Source organism: Centroberyx gerrardi, chromosome 12 (genome assembly GCF_048128805.1).
Source record: "Centroberyx gerrardi isolate f3 chromosome 12, fCenGer3.hap1.cur.20231027, whole genome shotgun sequence".
Classification (NCBI taxonomy): Eukaryota; Metazoa; Chordata; class Actinopteri; order Beryciformes; family Berycidae; genus Centroberyx; species Centroberyx gerrardi.
The window spans coordinates 22,117,747-22,139,714 of NC_136008.1; the positions used below are offsets into that span (position 1 = coordinate 22,117,747).

At 41.9% G+C, this 21,968-nt stretch overlaps 2 protein-coding genes across 4 annotated transcripts in view; both read right to left on the minus strand.

Moving 5' to 3' along the window:
- The window catches only part of LOC139914157 (protein spire homolog 1-like), a 39,005-nt gene extending 26,939 nt beyond the window's left edge, over positions 1–12,066 (minus strand). For both annotated transcript variants that reach the window (XM_071902384.2, XM_071902383.2), the window contains exons 1-2: positions 11,545–12,066; positions 7,388–7,416 (exon numbers count right to left, since the gene is read on the minus strand). In XM_071902384.2, coding sequence (XP_071758485.2) covers positions 7,388–7,416; positions 11,545–11,893 — 378 coding nt within the window. In that variant the 5' untranslated portion in view covers positions 11,894–12,066. The remainder of the gene's footprint in view (positions 1–7,387; positions 7,417–11,544) is intronic.
- A 1,225-nt stretch (positions 12,067–13,291) lies between these two features.
- LOC139914176 (V-type proton ATPase subunit C 1-A-like) lies at positions 13,292–21,061 on the minus strand. Of its 2 annotated transcripts, none has more exons than XM_071902417.2 (13): positions 20,930–21,061; positions 20,197–20,369; positions 19,516–19,583; positions 18,116–18,201; positions 17,625–17,719; positions 17,251–17,342; positions 16,586–16,684; positions 16,380–16,448; positions 15,937–16,029; positions 15,559–15,652; positions 14,685–14,782; positions 14,365–14,491; positions 13,292–14,039 (listed from the first exon to the last, which is right to left on the minus strand). In XM_071902417.2, exons 2-13 carry the CDS (start codon positions 20,326–20,328, stop codon positions 13,941–13,943), a joined length of 1,152 nt encoding a protein of 383 aa, XP_071758518.1. In that variant the 5' UTR covers positions 20,329–20,369; positions 20,930–21,061; the 3' UTR covers positions 13,292–13,940. The 2 variants fall into 2 exon arrangements, with proteins under 2 accessions (XP_071758518.1, XP_078143302.1); XM_078287176.1 differs by lacking the exon at positions 20,930–21,061 and adding an exon at positions 20,551–20,637.
- Between the last annotated feature and the right edge of the window lie 907 nt (positions 21,062–21,968).

The following is a 21,968-nucleotide window of genomic DNA, read 5'->3' on the forward strand; positions in this document are numbered from 1 at the left end:
ATACTGTATTATCACCCCACCCAGTGTATAATGGTTTTACATGGTGAAGTATGTGGATTTTCAGGCTTCTGTTTCCATATCTGATTGCCAGCTTTACTCGGGTATTTTTGAGCTGGTCACGCCTTTCAAAAATTTACTCAAGGGCTTAAACAGCAAAGGAGATAAATCTGTCAAAGGAGATAAAGTCAAATAGAAAGGGAGGCTCCAGCAGATAGCTATAATCTATGTCATAACCAGTGCAGTGTTTGTTACATTTCAAACAATGATGATGGATGGGACGTTTTCCCTCACCCTTCTTTTAAACTCTGTCATTGAAAACATGGAAGCATTCAATAATTTCAGCAATCTCCCCTCATCACACTTCAATTTACCCCCTAGTTATAACAGTGTTATAATGGAAACTGTATATAACTGTACGATGGAAATGTTGTAATGGAAATTATACAGTATATTTTAGTTTTTTGTATAGGAATTAACATGTTTCTATTCCATTCCCACGCCACCAAAACATACATGAAACAGAATCCTTTCTATGTTACTGCTGTCATTCCAGTCCAGCCTAAGCATAACTAAAAGAGCTTAATAGAGTCATTTTTGACACATTCTTCATAAGAAACTGCAAACTACGACTGATCCTAGGGAATAAGAGCGGTCCCCGTGACTCCATGAAGGCTCTGAAGTCTGACACTCACAAACATGAAGGCTGCCTAACGCAAACATGTCTCCATTCCAGTTCAAAATCCCAATCCCCCCGAACTGGTTCCCAGGCTTCCAGGCGACGGTGCAGAATGATGGGGATGGAGGGGAGAGAAGGGATGGGGATGAAAGGAGAAGAAGAAGAAAAAGAGAGGGGAGGAGGAGGAGGAAGATGTCAGCTAAGGGAGTTTTGCCTGTGCAGCGAAGTGCAGCAGCGGCCATCATCACAGACTAGAGCAACATCAAACAGCCTGGCTAGGATTTCAGCATTCCTATCACGGAGCGGGAGGCAGCTGACCACAGGAATACAAAAAAAAAAAAAATCACTCTGACGCACAGAAAAACATTCACTTCTGTGTAAAAAAAGATGTAAACGCCTTTCTTAGCGTATGACACTTTCTTGAGGTGTGACATTTTTTATGACAGTGAATATGAAAGTCAAGCTTCATATTTTTACTGTCTGCACTTCCTTCACATGAAAGTTTCACATAATCTGGAAAAAATATGACTATGGCTTCGTCAAAAACAGCTATGTTTTGTAGATAGACTGGGTTCAGAACCATATATTGTTAAAAAAAAACACATCAGCATGCACAAATTTAACCTTTATTTCTCATGCCAACATATAGGATTCCTATTGCCTATATGCAGTCAGTAAACTGGGAATGTGACAGCAGCAGATAGAAATGGCATGATGCTGCTGCCTCCTTTGTGCTTTCACAAACGCAGTTCTAATTTCCCTCGGTTATACGCCTGCTGGCAGTGACTTCTCATTCAATTACACACAAAGACAGCACTATATCTGCATTCACAGGGCCTCTCTCTCCTGTAGGCAAAATCCCATCCCTTCGTTTTGTTTACCATCAACACCTACTTACAGTACATATCTACTATCCACCTACTGTCTACTATCATTTCAATGTTGATTTTTACATAACCAATTCAAATTAGGGCTTACCTTATTCATAAAGGGACACTTGAAAGTTAAGTCAAGGTGTCAGTTTCTGAAGCATTTAAGGTTTGATTTCACTACTGCTGTCAACTGTAATTGTAGTACATGACCTCAGGTAAAAGGACAGGACACCAGCAGGGTATGATATAACAGAGCCACAGGTTGACAAGAGTACATGTAACATCTAGCCTATATTGCAGTACAGTACATTACAACATGATGTAATGAGGCCCTCTAGGTTAAATGGCCAGGTGCTACCACACATTTACAATTTAGAAGTTACTGTTTGCCATAGTGTGAAACTTTCCAGACATTTGGAAACTGCCATTGTGTATTCCTAATTTACCATACTATTTACCATACTAATGTTTCATACTACAAGCAGAGCTCCCCAAGAATAGGCTTGTTTAAAGCTGCACTTTAAACACGTTAGCAGCTCCAAATGGCAGCAAGAGGAAACTGCTTGAAAACTTCAATACCCACAAATCATGGAATGTGATTATGTGACATCATTAAACCGCACACAGCAAGCTCTTTACCAACCTGTCCAGTCTGTGATGCTTTATACCAAAGGATACCCAAGGGATGAGACAGGCAAAAGTTCTAATGTCCAGCTTTCTCTGGATGCAGCTCTTTTTCTCTCTTTTGTTCTCAAGTTTCCATTCGTCACTTCCCGTGGGTGGAGAAGTGTCCATAGACTCCATACCCAACACCAGAATTTCATTTGGGCCAATAGGGCGAATATACAGGGTCTCAATGAGGGGGGATGGAACGTTCCTTTCTATTGCATGTCCATCTTGTGATTTAGGCTGATTAGACGGGTGTATTTTTCCATAACGATCTTGCCTGTGTAGCTTTAAGTCAAACACACGTCAGTAGCGAACCCCCCTGTATGAATCACATGGCAGGCCGTCTGGATCTCACAGGACATGAGAGAAAAAATAGGCTTCTGACAGTCTTGTACTCAGCTTGGCCTCGCTCCACTGCTCTTCCAGAGAAGACTGAGGGAGGCCAGTGAGGATCTCACATGGCGAGGCTCAGGGGATAAAGAGGACTATGGATTTGGACGTGAAATTTTATAATCGTCCACACTCGGACAGTTGTTAGAGATGGAGAATCCCGCTGGTTTTAGTTAGGGTTGTGTCATTGAGTCATTAATGAGTAGATGGGATGCTAACTGAAATCTGTAAGAGCTAGGCTACTGTATGCAAGCCCTCCGTCCATCAGTATTTGCCAACACCTTGGAAACGAATTAGCAAAATCAGCACAAACTGGCTAGAATTAAAGGATTGCAGGAAATAATGTGGGGATTTTAACCATACTTCCTCATTAGTTCACAGGAATTAGGTCATGGCAGTGCAAGTAAACAGGAATTCGCCTAACTGCAATTTTACAAGAAGGAAAAGGACAACAAATGGATTACCTCTGTAAATTAGCATCCTTTTAACTGTTCTATCATTGTATCCAATAGGCATCCTGGGCTTGTATTTGTTACACCTCTCTGACTAGAAGAGGTGGGAATCTAGGATTACTGCCAGGCCATTTGGCCCCATATCATTTTCATTCTTTATGACAAATCCAGTGTTTCTAAACTTCTTCAGCCTAGGACTGAGTAATCTAGCCTCTCATAGTCTTAGTCTCTCATTCATAAAGCCAATGTTGTCATGCATGACCCATTTTGAATCATCCAGCCCCACAGATTAAGAAACCCTGCAACAAAAAAATCTAAAAGGGCAAACTGATCCTGGGTCATTGCATTCATGGTCTATTGTTTAAAGGAATACAAGCCACATCAAATGCAGGAATTAATAATAAATAAATGGATAAATGAATCAGAACTGACTCAACCAAGACTCCTGTCCGAGTCCTGTTGTGAACTGCTGCCTTAACTGGATTCGGACTTGTCTTCTGTGTGAATTGCATAATCTAGTCAGCCCCCGTCTCATCCCACATACATACTGTACATCTCTGAAGGGGATGCAGATGGCTTGTATGGGTGATGTATACAGTATGTACAGCACAGGCTAGTACATCATAATCATTGTGAGTATGTTGTGAGCAATGAGCATCTTGGAAATTCTGTCCTTTTCTGCACAAATAACTAACTCACTAATTGCTATAGTAGGTAGTTATTGTAATGAGAATTTCTGTCTTTTTTCACATCATTTATTAAATCACTTGCACTGTCTGAAAGATTTGAGCTCTGTAAAATCATCATCACCCTAAGTGTCACATCTCATCATAGCAAGATTGCACTGATATGGCAGCACTAATGACCATTTCTTTCAAAGACACCTAATGGTTAAAGCAAGTGTTTATAGGGGACTTTTTAATTCTCTAGGTCTGGGAAATTAAGCCAAAGGCATATTTTATGTTTTGGTTAAACAAGAACATGCTCTATTATACCTGTCCAAATATCTGGAAGGGCCATCTTTGACTCTGACCAAATTAGAAGATTCACAAGTCCACATCTAACTATCACCAATGCCATCATCTCAGAAGGTTGACATTGAAGCGAGATTGCAGAGAATCGATCTATGCAATTCATAATTGATGACTTCAGCGCTAAGTGGTAGACAGGAACTGACTGACGGCTTTCGAAGACAGACAGTATACTCATTGAACCCGTTTAGAACATTCCCATGACGATAAGGTATAGGTGTCATAACTTGACCATTTCATGATGCAGAAACAAGTGTCGTTTATTTCTTCTCAGGCACAAGTACATGTTGTAAGAGAGCAGATTCCTCTCAGAAATTCTTACGCCTGACTATGCTGACTGACTGTCATATGACTGAGCGAGGCTGCTTTGGTTCACTGTTCGGTAGACATGCAACTCACATAACTTCACTGAAAACACACAGAGAGAGAGAGAAGAAAAATGCACATACACATCGCCCTTTCTATCTCCCTTTGTAGTTTGCTTTTATCTCTCTTCCTTTCCATCCCTCCCTCTTTTGTATACTCTCTCTTTCTCTCCCTCTTTCATGCATACACACACATTTACAGCCAAATATACACGTATAAAAGCAAACAATCATCAAATCATCCAAGAAAAACGGCAGCTATTCCTATGGAATAGTACAAAATACCAGACATAACTCCTACTTGAATTTTCTGTTTACATTAAACAACGAATGTGATCATTAAACTCTAATCCCTTTCCAGACTTCAAAAGCTCAGAGAGCAGACATTAACAGAGCGCTTAAACTTTGACATGGAGGAATGTGATGAAGCATAATCCAGAATCTCTGAAGTTACACCGCATCACGGGACCAGGAGAGTCTAACATGGCTGCAGGGGTCGCCAGCAAAGACCTCAGCAGACCATGAGGAACTAGGTGACGAAGACAGAAACATGTCAGAGAATATTCAAGACTTTTTAGTAAAGTTAGAAAGGGATAGAGTGGCAGTAGAATAGAGTGTCAGTTATACATCAAAAACTAAATGTATGGTGCAGTTACCTATAGTCATTACTGTACAAAGAGCCCTATTCTGCAGCATGCTGTGATCCAGCCAGCAGCTGAGCTCACTGGCTATGAAGAAGAGAGCATCATCTGACATTCACAACTGCATCATTTGGCAGAGTTCACGCTGTCTGAAGCCATGTGTGGATAATGTGTGTGTCAGCGCGTACGCACGTGCGGTGGGCTAATTCCACATGCTACAGTAAGTTATGATGTGCAGAACGACTGCGCTGTAGGATTTTACACTGTCAAGCATCAAGCACCTTGAACGACTTGCCTGTAGTTTTGTCAGCCAGTCTCTAACACACTGTATTGTAAGAACTCATTTCTGGTGCAAAGCTGCTTAGCAGGGATTTGTCTATACAGTTTCACATTCTCCACTTCTGCAGTGAGCAGTGTGTGTGTGTGTGTGAGCTATTCACTGTCCATCTGTTATCGCAGCCCTATTACCAGGCAATCCAACAATCCACGTCCAGAACTCCCACTTACACCGTCTCCAGCGAACTGGGAATCAATGTGCAACGACATCTAACCAAGCAACCCACACAAAATACTTGCACATCAATTTCTCACCTTTAAATACATCATACACTCTGAGACCATCTGCTCACTGGAGTGACATCAATGAGATCCCTGCAGGCTAAAATTATTATGCATAGAACATGCAGCGAAATGTTGCTGAAAAGTAAAAAATAAGCAGAAAAGCTCCTCCCATACTGTAAGACCTTTTCTTTTACAGCTGTGATCACAACCATTAACCGGCGGCTGACGTTAGCACAGAGAGAGTCAGCGGAGGAGGTGGGCGGGTGAGACGATTTTACGCTGCCCTTTAATTAGATCTTAAACGTCACCCAGAACTAGCATCAAAGAGGAGGCCTTGCTGGGTGACATTTCCACCCAGTCAGTCAGGGAGACCAGCTGGGAGCTCTGGGGCTGAAGGAGTCAACGTCTGGGCAAAAGATACTGGCTGAGGGGGAGACAGATGGGACACATGCAATGAAATGGTAGACGCTATGAAATGCCAGAGACAAGGGCAGTAAAAGGCAGTAAAAACGCACAACTAGGAAAAGCAGTCAACAAAAACTATTAACAGACACCCTGACTGGGCTGCATACAGGCGGTTCAGTTGTTCAATTATCTCCTACTGTGGCAATCCCTAACATCCTGGGTTTACAGTATTCCCTTGTGGCCAGTAGCTCAGTCTCGCTACAGCTGAGAAAACCAGGTATGAGGACTGTTGATAGAGGGAGATGAAGGCCAATGACAATGATATTGATGATGATGATGATGATGATTTGTCTTACGCTGCATGCTTGAAACTGCATCGAACCCAACTGAATGTCTGTTTCTTTGTTCTGCCTGTTAGTCTCATGCTTTTTATGTTTTTTTATTATGTAAACTTGCTGCAAAACCAACTCCCCACAGGAGACAAATAAAGTTGAAACTTAAACTTGAGCTGTTTCATTTTTGTGTGATTGTTGGCAGCACTGCGGTTGCATGACAGGCATGTCATCTATCAGGATTAACACATCACAACACGCCCTTGGCTACTGATAGTTTTCAGAGAAGTGACGTTTCGGAGACGGACAACGGATGTGCGTGCCACCACCTTTCTTGTTTACTGATAGTTTCAACCACAGTGCTATCTGTCACCGGTTGCACTTGAAATAATCCCTCAAATATTAATGTTTTCCTACCCACAGTATATGTGGTAAATGAGGTAATCATCGAAAACATTGCTAACGATGTTACAATACTAGTTACACCCAACATAATCCCTCTGTGTGACCATCCTCCTCTTTTAAAATGTCTTTGTTGTTTTCTCTCTCCCACCCAGCAGCTAGGTAGCATTTTTTTTTTTTGAACATTTGAACTTTATTGTAGGATAAACCCCTTGAGATGAATAATCTCGTTTTCAAGGGGGTACTTGAAACACAAATACATCTACAATACATATATCAATAACATGAGGTAAATACTGTCCAAAGCACTGTAAGCAAAATGGTGATAAAAAGTAGTATGTAGTGTACCAATCATATAAAGTGTACTGTGAGCAAGATGGTGATAAAACGCTGATTGTGCCTGATATAATGTTTCCAAGTGACATTTTCCTCCTGCAGTGAATCACAATCTGTTATTACTCCCTCACTCCCAGCCATTACTTTGGTAGTGTACCGCTCAGGAGTAAATATTGTCCCAGCTATATAGTCCAAACCTCTGTAGGCGTGTGATGATGAAATACGGTACAACAGTATTACAGTGGAGTTACTCACCTCTGTTGATGTGCACGGGCTGTATTTACCTGCAGGGAGACAAGGAGGCAATATTATGATAAACAGCTGAATATAAAGCAGCTTACATACAGATATGCTTGGCTACATACAGTACATTGTTCGGTTAGAGTACATAAATATGTGATTGAAAGAGCTTAAGCGCACATGATGATGTTCAAAGCCATTAATGTCAAAGGTCATGCATGTCCTTTGCTTTGACTAACAATGTCTTTGTGTTTATGAAATCAATGAGGTGTACATTGTCTCAGATTCCATGGCAATCGCTGTAGCTGCAGGTGCAGAAGCCACTCTACCTGTCATCTCAAAAGGTCAAAAGACACCCACTGAAACATTTAAGACACACTCACATGCAGAGCAAACTAAGCAGAAAGTGCCTATCAGACGTACTTTCATTCATCATTTCCTTTTAAAGCTGCACTAAGCAAGATTTTTAGGTAAAAATACACACATATTATGAGCCTAAATCACAAATTGGGGCTGTAACAGAGAAGAGTGTCCCATTGATTTGCTCTATTTGCCTAAATTTATTTTAGGTATGATGATCATTGGCGGGAAATCTGCTCAGAGCACAGGAAGCGACAAATCGAAACTGAAGAGCGAAGCACAAACTGGAAACTGGAGCCCAAACTCAAAAGAAGAAATGTAGGACCGGTACTGTGCACTCCTCACTGTGCGTTACATGATGACATGCAGTCAAGCTTTCATCTATCATTTATCTCTCAATGACACTTTGGGTTGACACACCGTATGATCATTTCCTACAGTTTGCTCTGATTTGGACACAGGTCTTTTATCGCACACAGGCAGGGAAGCCTTCAGTCTAGCATCCCTTGCAGCTTACTTATCAGTGATTACATTTTCTCTTCTTCTTTCCTTATCTTACACCCGGGGTCTGAAATTAACTTCAAGGAAAGTGTTCCGTCCTCTAGACGCCGTCATGCAAACTAGGCCAGTGTTAATAAAAGCTCCACTTCATTTTTACCACTTGATTAGTTAGGATAGCATGTGACCAGTAATGACGAAACTCTGCCTGCGTCTGCCAGCAGGGAAGCCGTGAAGCATCAATGTGCTTCATTCAAATCTAAGATCCATTTCAATGTTTCCCAAGACCGCATCATCGTCATAAACAGCTTTTACTTCAGTATCAGGAACAAACAGCCTGCAAACAGATGACCCTCTCAACAAACGGCTGCATTGTATTGTAACAGACAGTAATGCGATATCGCAACAAGTCCGACATTACCTTGTGACCCTAACTTGCATAAGCAAATTTTTATGTCATGTTGCAGTATGAGGAGCAACAGGTAACAGAGTTATGGACACATCTGGTGATCTGCACACAGGCCTTGTGTGTTTATACACCAAACAGGATGTATGAATAACCAAATGTGGCTCCTTATAGATACTAAAACACTTCAATGTCTAGCCATGGTACCAAAACATTCACAATCGCCTGCCAGGTTGTTAAAATCATCCTGCTTTCCTATGATGGATTCTCACATAAAGCAATGTCACAGATGACCCAAATACACTGCTGAATAAAAGAATAATGGGAGGACATGTGGGTTTGAGTGATGGACCCTGAAAACTAGCCAGGCCTGGGGTGTGACTTGAAAAGTCAAGTCAGCAGAACCTAAATCCTAAATCCTTTACACTTCTGCCTCATATTTATCTCATTATTTACTTGTTTGGGTTTGCCTGCCTGAGCTTGTGCCTCAGGGAGAGACAGCCGCTGCTGAGCAGCACAGATAAGTGGAAATTAGACCAGTAAATTACCCAGAAAACTGAAACAGTTTGTGTGTATACACTGATCAAAACATGTTCCCAAAATTACTTAGGACAGCCTTAAGATATACTGGACACTGAATGTACAAAATATTAGGAACACTTTACTGATATTGAGTTGCAGCCCCTTTTGCACAATCCACATCTCCATTGTCTCAAAGCTTAAAAATCCTTCTCTAACTCATCTGCTTCTCTTTATCTCCTCCTTTGTGACTGGTATAGATTTAATAAGGGAAATCAATAAGGGATAATGGATTTTACCTGGATTCACCTCATCAGTGTGCTTCATGAAAAGAGGAAGTGTCCCTAATCTTTTGTACATTCAGAGTATGATGCAAAATAAACAGCATGACACTGACAGTATGTTCACCTGTATAACCTGTGTAAATAACGATGTGTGATTACTGTAGCAATACTAACAAAATGAATCTATGACATCCAGGAGGCAAATAATAACACCAAAGATCTTGGTGAGCTACAGCAACTGCACAAAATACTGTAACTTTTTCATTATGTGACCATTACATGAGCAACAGAGGAGTAAGAGCTGCCAAAACGGCAGCAGCGTACCACAGGAGCTTGCTGTGCTCGGAGCAGCACTGCACACAAAGTCCCCCTCCCCTATGGTTGCTTCCATGCTACTAAAAATAGCCCATTCATTCTCAGCATATAGACATACAGGCCACAAACGGCATCATCGTCATAGCTCTGCTTTTCATATTCGCTCCCAAAAGTTGATTAGGCAAAGCATGCAGTGCATTATTGAATCAAAAGCCATAACACTGACATAACATTGACTCAGCAGTGTATACTGTAGCTGAGTTTAAGAGCATATCCCCAAGGCCCTTATAGGCCATTACAGAATGAAATAGAGAGACGTATTTATCAGTCATCCAGTCAGTCTGCTCTGCACTCTGTGTTCAGCGTGTGAGGAAATGTGATTATAGCACACTGGATGCAGACAGCACACGATGAACATGACAAGACACCTTAACGTGTTCAGCGTCAATGTACACTCTCTATCACAGACACACCCAGCTATCAACACACAGGATAGCTGAGTGGACTGGTGTGTGCTTGGCTTGGAGCTGCACTGGTTTGAATCCTGGCTGATTCCTTATGAAGAAAAACTACAGTAATCCTATGATAAATTTCAAATTTCATAAGGATACTAGACAAATACCACAGAAATTCTATAAGTCCCTATAAGAATATTATAGAAATGTTATAGTGGTACCATAGGACCACACAAAAGACAATAAAGAAAATTAATGTTACTATAAACTCACTATTGAGTACCACAGACACACTATAGGTCCTTAAAGGAATATTCCAGGAGTATTGCAGTGATTTTTCATTTGGCATGCTTTGCTGTCACACTGCCTCCTCTGTTTTTCAATTGTGGCAATTGAAAAACTGTCAAAACAGAAGGATCCCAACTGTTCATTTCCATGGCACTTCATTGATAATAGAATTAATAGTGCCTATCATACCACAGGAGGGGGGGCATGAACCCTTGTTCCCCACACATACACCTCTCTCTCTGCCACGCACACACACACACACACACACACACACACACACACACACACACACACACACACACACACCAATCCAGACCTCAATCTGATCTGTGTCCACATTTCAGCATCTTATCACATGCTTTAATCAGATTAAGCCGAATGCGCGCACTGATCTGATATGAAGTGGGCAACGAGCTGCGAGGCTCTCAATAAAAGATGAATATTTAGAAGACTGCGCCTTCAGTTTACAGTCCAAACACTGTGACCATCACTGGTCTCCGTGAGTATGAGAGCAGCGTGGGGTCTGTGGGATTCCTTTGTTTATCAGCCACGGGAGCTGAGGGACGGTCAACTCATGTCTAATGGAGCCTTGAACATCACATCTGATGCCCTGCTGCAGATTATGGAGTAATCCTTTAGGAATTAGCCTATTTACCCATGTTTTAAAAACAACATGAAATGTGTGCTGACATTTTCCCCGTCAAATATCTTAAATAGACACCTCACTCTAACGAAAAATTACTGTAATGTTCCTATACTGATCACTTATAGTGCGTCTGTAGTGCTCAATAGTGAGTTTGTACTGACCTTATTATACTTTATGGTATTATTTATCTCTTATGTTATCACAATAATGTTCCTATAGGGGCTTATGGTGTTGCTGTGATATTTGTACCGCATCCTTCTGGAATTAATTATATGATTATTATAGGCTCGGAAGGACCATCCCAAAATCTCAATAGGCTACCATTATTTTTAAATTCAAGAGAGGGCCTGGCCTACATCCCAGTAGCAATAGGCACAGTCAGTCTTATATAATAGTTTTACCTGCATAGCCCTGGTGTTGCACCCTAACAGACCCGTCTTTCTGGATCCTCACATCCCCCGCTCCGTCTATCCTCCTCGGATCCGCCGCTGCCGATGCTCCGGCGGCGGTGGTGGAGCTCCTCCTGCTCCGGTGTCCCTTAGCCAGCGTCCTGCAGCACTGGTAACACACCGCCCATGCCTGCTCCTCGTTGATGGGCTGGTTGTAAAGCCTCAGGATCTGCTCCAAAGACAGATCCTCCGCTCCGGCTCCTTCCCCCGTTAAATCCATGGTCGCGTGATGCCGCTCATCCCGGTGCGCCGCCGCAGCATCCATCAGCTCTCCGTGGTCCGCGCATCGCTGCTCGGCCATCCTTTCATTATCTCAGCAGAGGAGGCCCGATGTCGAGGAAAGGTCCAGGCCGATATGTGAGAGGCGACCTGGAGACATTGATGCGCTCTCCTCCTCCTCCTCCTCCTCCTCTTCTTCTTCCTCCTCCTCCTCTGGCAGCAGCCGGCAGCAGTGATGGCTGTTTCCCCGCCCGACGCCTTGCGCTGCTGTTGTCTAGGTACCAGCGGTCATAAGACGGTGTGTTTGCATCCCGACTCAGTCAGCCAGGCTCACTCCCACATCACATGATCTCTCTCTCTCACTCTCTCTCTCTCTCTCTCTCTCTCTCTCTCTCTCTCTCTCTCTCTCTCTTTCTCTCTCTCTCTCTCTTTCTCTCTCCCTCTCTCTCTCTCTCCAGTAGGACTACTTTAATGGAAAGTCTCTTTCCTGGCCTTGCCCTTTGCTTTTGATCATGGAAAGACTGCAGGCATATTAGTAATATGAACATGTACTATTAGTAGTACATGTTCCAGTAACAGGAACATGTATCCACCACCTTTATCCATTTTCCTTTTTGCCTCTCTCTTTATTGACATTTCTGCTTTTCCTATTTCCATCTCCTTATTTTCTCTATATTTATTAGTATACTGGTATCTCTTTCTCTTTCCTGACAGAGTTACAGGGATCCCCCAGCAGGAATAAAGAGGAACATTTGAATTTTCCTATGACTTTACTGAGATAGACATGAAAAGGTTTGGGAACCCCTCTTTTGGATCTCAAGTTAGATGTTTTTGTGTGTTAATTCAGTTCTCCATTCAGGTAACAGAGGGTGCAATTTTCTACAGTTTAACAAACTTTTAAGAATGTTGGGTAGTCTGGCCAGGAGATCAAATGGAGGATCTTTACTGAAGTTAAGACAGGGTCAAAAAGAGCAAAGGCTCTCATCATTCGTTTGAATCAACATTTCCCCCTCCAAACCCAGCACTTGTGATCAGAAAGGATGCACCAACCATTTGTAGTAGTGTGCGTTAATGTATATTTACTATAGGTCCAGTCTCCTTGCACTTGAATGTCCAGGCAGCTGGTTGTTTGGTGCCCCCTGCTGCTGTATCTTCAGTATGTTGAAATTCAAGTATTTTCCTGGCAGCATTGTGGATTCCAAACGATTTCTGCTTAAACAGGAACTTTCCTTGAAATTGCCCGTGGCTCTGCAGATGACCATGACTCATCACGGGGCTTCACTGTGGATTTGTCTCTTTCTCTCATTATTACACACACACAGAAACACACAGACGCACACACAGAAATACACACACGCACACTGTCCCCCACCCCATCTTCATTCCTCTCTCATGCACATCACCATATCACATACACACATGAAGCTAACCCTTTAAAACTGAGACATTTTGTCCAAGCTAAATCAAAATAAACTCAAAGTTACAGTTATATTCATATTTATTAATGTCAATCAATGGCTTACACAATATTCATACATATAGATCTCTTCTGACATCAAATATACACAACATGAGACAACAAAACACACACACACACACATTGCATCTTTGTTACAGGATGTCTGCCAAGGTGAACCACTATCTGAGAAACACACACCAGATCTGGTCGGCATGGGCACGACGATGAAACCGCCCACATGTAAATATAAATCTCTGAACACCAAAATGGAAGATGTAGCTATCAATATGCACAAACACACATGTGGAATGACTGTAAATATACAACTCTTCAGCTTTAAATAAATCCAATCCATAAAGATTTCATTATTCATTTCATGTCATGATAGAAATGATTACATTGGATGTCTGTTGCTTAGAAAAAAAACAACTGTAAACAAAAACAAATACTTCAAAGTCATTTTAGTCGCTTGGTTGTCAAAGTGGCAGAAGCTTGTTCACGAGCCTTTAAACCACAAGGAATGAGCATGCAGTTTTGTCAGCCAATCAAGTGGGGGGGGGGGGGGGGGGGGGGGGGCACAGTGAGGAGACAGACAGGGAAGGAGGGGATGTTTTACCAGGAAAAACATAATTTGATCAACACTCAACATAATGACAAACTAGGGAAAGTGTTACACTTTGAAGTCCAGCAAGTTGCAGTCGATCTTGTAGTAGACGTAAGGATAATACTCCTGCTGACTCAGGTTTAAGCCTGGGATGTCCATCGCCGACTGGAACAGAGAGACAAGATAAATCACAATGCAGTCCATTAGTGTACATAAGTACCATTTTAAGACTGGGATAATAGTTTAAACTTTGAAATGTTTTAATAAAAAGGTCATGATTACTTCTTTGATCTGACCAAAACTGCATTTAACTATCATTTTCTCATTTTTTTCCAGCATTACCCTCAGCAGAATAAGCAAGACTGTGCAGTAGTCTTGCAGTATTATATGCTCCTGTCTAAAGATATTTGGACAGAAACAACACTGTTTTAATGTTATGGCCGTGTAATAAGAATACTGAACCGATACACATCATTATGTGAGCACTCACGTCGATGATGGCTGCCGCGCTGCTGTCCAGATGTTTGTACAGATCGTTGAGCACCTCCCTCAGCTTCTTCATGGTCTTCTTGTTGGGCTGCAGGAGCATCGCCTGGAAGTTCACTGGCAGGCCATATCTGGAGGAACACCACATGACATGAATACACTCACCACAACTGTAGGAGCAGCACACAGCTTCAACACATAGAGACCAACTATTTAAATGTTGTTACCGAATGCAAGCAAGCGGTGTCAAATAATGATCCTTCATTTTTTTTAATGGGTATAGGAATGAGTGTCATAAGTTATGGTATTGTATGATGACAGTACCTTAAAACAGACTCCACAAAGACCCTTAGTGCTTTGATGTGGATCCATGCTATGAAGGCTTCACTGAAGTTCACTTTCAGCCATCGGACAAGCGGGCCCTACAGATGGGAAATACATCTTAGGGTTAGAAAGGCTATTCCTTAATCCTGTCCATCTAGTTCGGATGCAACAGTGCTAATAGCTATAAAAGAGCTAAGAAATAATACATTTGCATTAGATATTGACAAAGAAACACTCAATTTGTACCACTACGATTTGTTTTAAGTTCTTTCCTACTGCTGCAAATTACAGAAGAGGATGGTGCTGTTTTCCACACTCTGTCCCCAACCAGTCCATTTTCCCCTCCTCTATTGTTGACTTTTTTACAATTCTGGTTGTTTGATTTTTTGTTGAGGCAATGGTTTGTGTGAGGTTGGCATTTTCTTCTACTGCTGGTTGTGTGGCCAATATTTTCTACTGCTTCAGGCTCTGTAATTGTTTGTTTTTTGATTAAAAAAAACATGATTTTTTTCTTGCCCAGAGCCCAGAGCGCACTGGAAAGAATTCTCCAGTCATACACTTTCATGAATCACCTATGGTAGCCCATGGGGGTCAGTTGTTGTATTCACACATGAATATTTAACAACTCAACAACAACAAAAAAAGTCAACAGGGTGAAATGCAAAAACATAATACTCCTAATTATCAGGGGCTTTTGTGCCCCATTTTTTATTTCATGGGCATTTTATGAACAATCAAGGTCATTTTTGCCCGCGTTCATTTCTGACCCTGGTTCTTATGACCTGGCTGGGAATGAACCTGCCTCTGTGATTATACAAAAGACAGACGTGAACACTGCAGCCCTCACACTCCTCTACTCTGTCCCATCACTTACAAACTGCTTCTTCTTATCAGTGGAGAGGCGAGTCATCTCCTCTTTGTCTGCCTTCATCTCCTCTTCATTGTACTGGAAGTCTCTCACTGTGAACCTAGAAATAAGATGGAGGGGGCAGAAATCAGCTTCATTAGAACATGAACATAGATTTCTACTAGCTTTGTCACAACGCACATTACGTCACTAATGTAAACGTGTAATCCTTGTAGCTGCTTCAAATTAATATATTCAGTTTGAGCTATCTAGATTCAGTTAGTAGACTGGCTTCTTTTGAAATGAAGCAGATCTCCTCTCATAGAAACTGCTCTGATATCTTTTTTTTCTGCGATTAGTAAGTGTGTGATATAAGTGTGTCATTAGCTACATAATGCCTCTTACTTGTTCTCTCTGGCATGGTGTCTGAAGTCATCGATGGCCTTCCTGAACAGGGTCACGCTGAACAGTCCACTATCATTGTCTTCAAACAGCAGACTGGAAGAAAAGAAAGGCACTTGTCATATTGTTGTAATGCCACTGGTAAAACATGCAGCACATTAACTCCTGAGTATAGTGGGCATACAAACATTTAACACAAAAAATTACTTTCAAGTAAACGTAAAATCAAAATGATCCGAGAAAAACAGCCCACTAGAAAATGTAAACAATTCATAATAAGTGCAATACTAAATCTTCCATGAAAACATTCTGCCAATTTGTCATTTTGTTTACCTGCAGCATATATGAAGAAAACAAATGTTGATGTAGGAAATGGTGTCCGACAGATCGCAGTGTTTATTTCATCTATCATTTTCTAATACGGCAGTCTTAATGACACAACTTACTTTGTGGATCGAGGCACCACCATCTCAGCCAGCGTTTCATATGTTTTCTGCCAGTCAGCGTATGCTGTCCTGAAAAGACAAAGGAGAAGCAGATACCAAGTTAGGATCCATCTCATTTATTTTTATTCTAAATTATGCTATATTCTCTCTTCTGTAATGGTTTGCATCTAGGGAAACCTTGTCATTGACAGGACAGTAATACTCACTTTGGCACAACTACCAGCATAGTGATAAGGTACTCTGAGTCAAGTACGAAGTCTTCCTTCTTCACAATGTCTGCCAGGCTCCTGGTCAGCAGGCTCCCCCTGGTGGCACACAACAGCATTGCAATAACACAATCCTGACATCTTCACAGTGGCCAGTGTTGACAAAGCATTTCAGTCTAACTTTTCAGACCATGATGACATTGTCATGGCAACCTAGTCAGTGATCCTTGATGATCCCCTTGATGTGCTAGATAAACACAGACCATAGAGAAACAAAATGGCACACACTGCAAATTTCTTCCCAACTGAGCTGAACATATGAACCTAGAAAATATGGACCTAAAAACTGACACTGCAAGAAGTCACATTTATTAACCCTTACTTAATCAAGTAAGTTGACTATGCACACAGTCTTTTTTACAGCAAAGGTCTGAGAGACTAGTTTCAGTGGAAGGGAGTTTTGCACATACACACACATGTTGGAGCTGCCCGATACAACCAGAGTGCTGTGCTGCCGGCCATTTGGAGAGGTTACGGGTTATATACCTTGATAATAGGCGCTTTGATGGTAGTTGTTGAGTGTGGGGAGGATGCATTTTTCACTTTGATAACTACAAAAATGCAGACTGTAGAAATGACAGCGTTTGTACATGTAGTTTACTCACGCATTCTTCCTCTCTAGGTTCTGCAGGTTTCCCTTCAGGTTGTTGTAAGCTGATGCTCTGGCCTTCAGGTCATTGTCAATCTGGGTTACTTGCTGTAAACGATGAAAAGAGATTTTATGACAGTGATACAGAAAATACAGTATAACATGCCATTTAGTTGACACTTTACAGTACCATGAGTGCATATATGCTTAGCAAGGGTGGCCACAACGGGAATTGAAACCTTGCTCTGGTGGTGTTGGTGCCACACTACCCATTAAGCTATATAAGACCACAATACAGAGAATATTATCTATATATCTATATAAATATCTACACATGTTAACGCTGATTTCAAAATTAACTATATTTTTCCTATCAGTTCAGAGACGTACCTTTGAGATGATTTCAGAGATGTTTTTAAGCGATTGTTTGATGGGATATTTTGCCATGTCCCATTGAAACCTTGTGATGTAGGTGACAAGATCAACTGAAAAAGGAAACAAAAGGCACATCATGCTATTGTTATCAGCTTCAGGTAAAGCTAATAGTTTGGCAAAGCTAACCTTGCATTACGGTGCTCTCAGTCACAATTAAAACATAATTATATGCCACTGATCCATCAATTAAATTGTTAGCTGGCTTTTTCAGTCAGTATTGACAGAATAATATTTAGCATCACATTAATGAAATCAGTGTGTAAATATTGTTTAAATAATGGTGTACACATTCTCAAATTTATTATTTTATCTGCACAAACTTGTATTTCACCAGGAAGATCAGAATGATCAGAAGTATTATTATTACCCAATAAAACTTGCTTTGCACCATCCTATTTTTTTGTACCAAATAAAGTACAGGCATTGTGTGGTAACAGTCATTGTACCTCCGTTGGCCAGCAGGTTCTCCTGTACTTTGTCTCGGCTGTCCTCCAGCACGTCGGCCATGTACTGAGCCACCTTCTTCACCACACTGTGAACAGCCAGGAGACATCAAAACACACCGTGCCAACACAAACTGTGTGCACACACACACACACGTGCAAACAGACATACACACACACTGAACAGCCAGGGAGGCAGGCAGTTATAGCTGGCCAGGGCCAGTACTGAACAGCCAGAGACACAGTCATTCATAGCCGGTGCCAACCACACACACCTATGCGCGCATGCATGGACGTGACATGCATGGCTCACATGAACCCCCCCCTCCCCTCCACTCATCACACACATTCACATCAAAAGGATTCACACATTGCTGTTAAAGCAATTTATGATATAGCATACTTTCATAGTTCCACACTTTCACCACACTGTTCAGCACATCAAAGCAGAACTGTGTCTACAGTAGCCAAGCAAAGGAGAGACTGAGAGCCATATTTGATGTTTTGTCCAAGCCACATTTCATGCCAAAAGAGGTTAGTTCTTAAAGAGCCATATGTGCCGCTTGTACTATAAAAGTGCAGCTTATATATTAGCTTATATATTAGCTTATATTATATAGTTTGCTTTATATCTAAAAGATCTCTTCAGTGCTCACATAATGGACAACAAGCTAAACCAATTAAAAAGCATTACTCAAAATAATCAATACAGATATTAGTGGATCCAATTTTCAAGCATTCAGTGATTTAAAGTATTCTGCTTATCCAGATATTTTGGACAGAAGGTTTCAAAAAGGAACTTGACTGAAGATGGGCTGTGGTCTAACAAGTGAAACCATGTTGTAATGTTGGCCTTTCTCACAGTCTCTGAAATATCCACAGAGGAAGTGAAGCGGGGCTCAATCAGTCAATGACTGTGTGTGAGTTTTGGATGTCTTTTCCAAAAGACTATAAATAACTTTGTCAAACACTAGCGGCACATAAGTCATCAGGCGTAAATATGACTAAAGAAAGAGCTGCTTCTGTGTCACCCAACTGCAAATTGCTAACTTTAGTCTGCGAGCCAGCTAGCCTCAAGCCCGTGTGAAATTCCTCATTGTAACAAGGTAAGGGGAAGGGATTAGGGAATGGTCAACTCTCTACATCAGGGAATCAAGAGGACTGTACAGGTTAGAGAAGATACATATATAAAAGCATCTTTTATAGATGTGTAGTTGCCCTTTAAAACATAGGCTGCATTCAACACTAACACTATGGGATAGGGAACAGACTACATACAATGATTATGGAAGCCCTTTAAAATGACAATTCAATCACCAGAACAATAATCCTTCAGGCAGGAGGCCTAATAGCGTGGTAATAACAATGATCAGTCCTAGTTTGAATACTGCAGGGTAGCATACCTTTCAACAAAGGAGTCTAGTTTGGCCAGTTCATCAGACAGTCCCACCAAGACATCTAGTGTCCCCACCTGTTTATGGACACAAAAGCAAAACGAGACATCAGCACATCATCACTTTTGAGTCATAAGTCCTGAGATTTGGGTCTTTTTGAACTCAGTGTGGTTGTGTTTACACAGCGACATCTGGGGTTCAATCAGCCTGCAGTGACATCCAGGGGCCCTATGTGCTTAGGATGGCGCCTCTTTTGTCCTGAGCCCTTCATGCATTGCTAACAGTTCCAGGAGAGCATGACAGCCCCACGTGGCAACAAGGTCAGTGGGGTTGCTTCACCTTGCAGCACAGAGAGATACCGAACCAGCCTGGCTATGCTACTCTATGGATGAAAGCTTCACCAAACCTACATATCACCATGCAGGCAACGGATTTGTTTAGAGACTGCTTCCCATTCACACAATCAGCTTATTCTTGACAGCGGATACATCAAGGTGAGTCTTCTTGGTCACCATCTGATTTTGTTTTTTAAAATTAGATGGAAAAATAATTGCTCCTTGCACAGGCAGTAGAAAATCATTAGAGTGCAATGACCATGTTCATAATCCCAAAGTAATGTCTGAATACCTTGTCACAGGAGAGAAAGAATGGAAACATGACAGGCAGAGAACCCCATAAATTCATGCTAACCTTGAGGTCTGGTATGTTGAACTTGTGGTTGGTGGAGAGGTTGTTGGTACGCGTGGTGGCCACCATCATTTTGTCCCATGTTTGCTGGCAAGTCTTCTCTCCAGGCGCAGAGATCAACCAAAACTCTGTCATGGTTACAGCAGGCCTCTGACAACTGGCTTAACTGGAGAAAACTGAGAGCAGAACAGTGTGCACCGTTTTGTTATTCTTCTGAATGTAAGGATATCAAGAGTTAAAAAGACAAATAAGGTTCTGTTAATGTTATCCTATCTTCCCATTAAGTCGTTCCCTTTATCAGTAGTACTGCTATGGCTAAAATAAGTGGAAGCTGAGCTGAAAGTGTACTGTTTTTACCTGTGGTGTGACTTCAAAATAGTGTAGCTAAAAGTAATGCTGCCAAATTACTGCTGCCATGAAGAGTCCTGTCTCCTGACTGTGTGTTAATCATGAAGCAAGCTGAGTGATGAGATGATGCTAGTAACAGTAGCAGTAACAGTAGCTCATTTCGTGCTAAAGTCCATTATGTGGCTCGTGTTTTGTGGGCTAATGTTTTGTCAGTACTGTGAGAAATCCATAGACGAAGATTAAACGACACTGTATGCAAATTGAACCTGGAAAAAAAACAGATGGTTAACGTAAAGTGGCTAACAACCAGCAGGGATTAGCGGACGTTAGCTTTGCTAACAACAACAACATAGGGTGGTTTTTGTTGTTATTTGACAGTTTTACTCACCTGAGTAGGAAAAATGTGACCGTTACCCGCAAAATGATATTGTATAGCGTTTCTACGGCTTGATAATTCTCATAGTTGCCATTCAGTTCAGTTCGTGAGGTCTCCTGACAGCAGCATCAGAGTCAGCTGACCTGCTGGGGGAACCGGAAGGCCTCACACTCCGCTCACTGACAAAACTCTTCAGCGGCCACAGCTGGTGGGCCGGGGGTACTGCAGAGGAAATAACCTGTACAATACTGAGAATGGGATTCTGTATTGATCCCCATAGGACAATTCCGTTAACTTATTCGAGAGGGAGGTCAGAGTGCAGGGTCAGCTACAGAACAACAGGAATTCAGACTCAAGGAGACTTTAGCAGGGCAAGTGCTTGCCAACATGGAGACTTGAAAATGGGTCCTCCGGTTGAAGGAGGGAGCAACACTAGCTAAATGGTTACATGGCGTCAAAACACGTGTATTACTACATTGCTTAGTGATTGTCATGAAGAATAAGGACTTCAGTTTTCAGCATTAGGCAGGTCCAGTGTACAGTCCATTTCAGGGAAAACATTTTTCCATTCCATTCTTGATATGGACCTTCAGTTCACTTCCTGAATTAAGAGATATGATAAGACCTCCACCCTGGACCTGAGTGTCAGTCTGTTGTTTTATGAACAGCCCAAATGCATTATTGCCTCATTAATGAAGGAGACAGACAATCTTGGATGCCCAGTCAGCAGCATTTGAGTTGCTAAATTTGGAAAAGCCGGGTCGAGGTTTCCTGACTCTGGGTGTCTCCTGCACAGAATTCTAGGAAAACGCCCCCAAAGGGATATGTTTATAGTTCAGTGGGTCTGGGGTTCATTGTTTGGGACACAATGCTTGGTCTGCCTGGAGCCAACCCTAGACATCAAACAGCAGGGTGAGTTTGCCCATGGCTGGCCACGGGCCAGTCTGCCGGGACGTTATCAGGACACGCGCACAGCCCATAATCAGTCACTTTGCAGGGAGCAGACTACTGCTGAGTCTAGTGGGCAATTTGTTTAAATTCAAAAGGAGAG